The 1248-nt window shown below is 38.8% G+C and overlaps 1 protein-coding gene across 1 annotated transcript in view; it reads right to left on the bottom strand.

Moving 5' to 3' along the window:
- MPP4 (membrane protein, palmitoylated 4 (MAGUK p55 subfamily member 4)) overlaps positions 1-1248 on the bottom strand; it is a 46489-nt gene that overhangs the window by 7237 nt on the left and 38004 nt on the right. Inside the window, exon 18 of the mRNA XM_012655099.1 lies at positions 988-1128. Within this exon, the coding sequence (XP_012510553.1) occupies positions 988-1128 (141 nt within the window). The remainder of the gene's footprint in view (positions 1-987; positions 1129-1248) is intronic.

Here is a 1248-nt window from a genome sequence, read left to right as displayed (position 1 = left end):
TGCCCATCTCTATTGATATGGGGAATAATAAGAGTGAAAATAAATAAATAATAAAAACAGAAGTTCTGACTTCCTTGAGTCAACATGAATGTTCTAAAATTTCTAAGACTAGAAATTAGCAATTATTTTTTGCCAGAGTATAGTCTTATGTCCTCAATTCTAAAAAATAAACATTTGAATAGTTTAGAGGTGGCATTCTGGAATCAAAATTAAGTTCATATCCTCTTTCTCTTACTAGCTATGACCAGCTATTGAAATCTTACTAGCTGAGTGAGATTTTATATATGGCAGAATCTTTTCTACTGAGAGGATTCTGTACATGATCTCATATGACAAAGACAAAGACTCTCAAGATGGATCAGCTGTTTCACCCCCATTTCCCTTCCCTCTTGCTGATATCTCACATTGGATACTATTGCCATCTTCACACTGACCCCCAGCTTTGACCCAAGGAAGAACAAATCTCTCCTCCCCCATTCTCATTAGCACACAAAGTATATTTTTAAATGACTAAAGAACACACAAAGAAAATACAAAGATTATAAAAATTGGGCCTACAGATTGCATGTTCTTGCCTTAACTTGGTCACCTCTGCTCCATTCCACATAATGTCTCATGGAAAAAGGGACAGATAATGACAACACAGAAACCTCATCTCCTTGTGTAAAGCCACATCTTGCATCCTCCACAAGTTACCTTGATGCCTTTGTGATCAAGGTCAAAGCAAGAAAGATTCTAACTTTTCTTTATGGCCACCCACTCAGTCCTGCTTTTGTATCTAAGAAGCAAGACTTCTTCACCAATTAAAAACAAGATGTTGGCAACTGATGCTTCAAATAAAATCTTAGATATGAGAAGTGGTCTTATTCTTAAAAAGCTAACAGAATAAAATGTTTCAACTATAAACTACAGCATGTACACAAAATGGATGAGGGATGACATGGATTCATGATGGGGAAGATGAGAAATATTCCACCGTGGACCCACCTGAGGCTCTAAGTCCATGACACAGATCTTTCCTTCATCAAGGACTGCTTGAACAGCATCCACACTAGTGCCATACAGGTGGCCTTTGTACTCACCATGCTCCAGCATCCTGCAAGCGTGGGACAAAGAAAACAACTCTTTCTACAGGTAAAATAGTAGTAGTAACCTGAGAATAAACTCCAATAGAATTGAATAAAAATATGTGGGCCGGGCGCGGTGGCTCACGCCTGTAATCCTAGCACTCTGGGAGGCCAAGGCGGG

The sequence above is a fragment of the Propithecus coquereli genome, unplaced genomic scaffold (genome assembly GCF_000956105.1).
Source record: "Propithecus coquereli isolate 6110/MARCELLA unplaced genomic scaffold, Pcoq_1.0 Scaffold113, whole genome shotgun sequence".
NCBI classification, from domain to species: domain Eukaryota; kingdom Metazoa; phylum Chordata; class Mammalia; order Primates; family Indriidae; genus Propithecus; species Propithecus coquereli.
The sequence above is the reverse complement of the archived record's forward strand: the minus strand, read 5'-3'. Positions and strand labels throughout refer to the sequence as shown.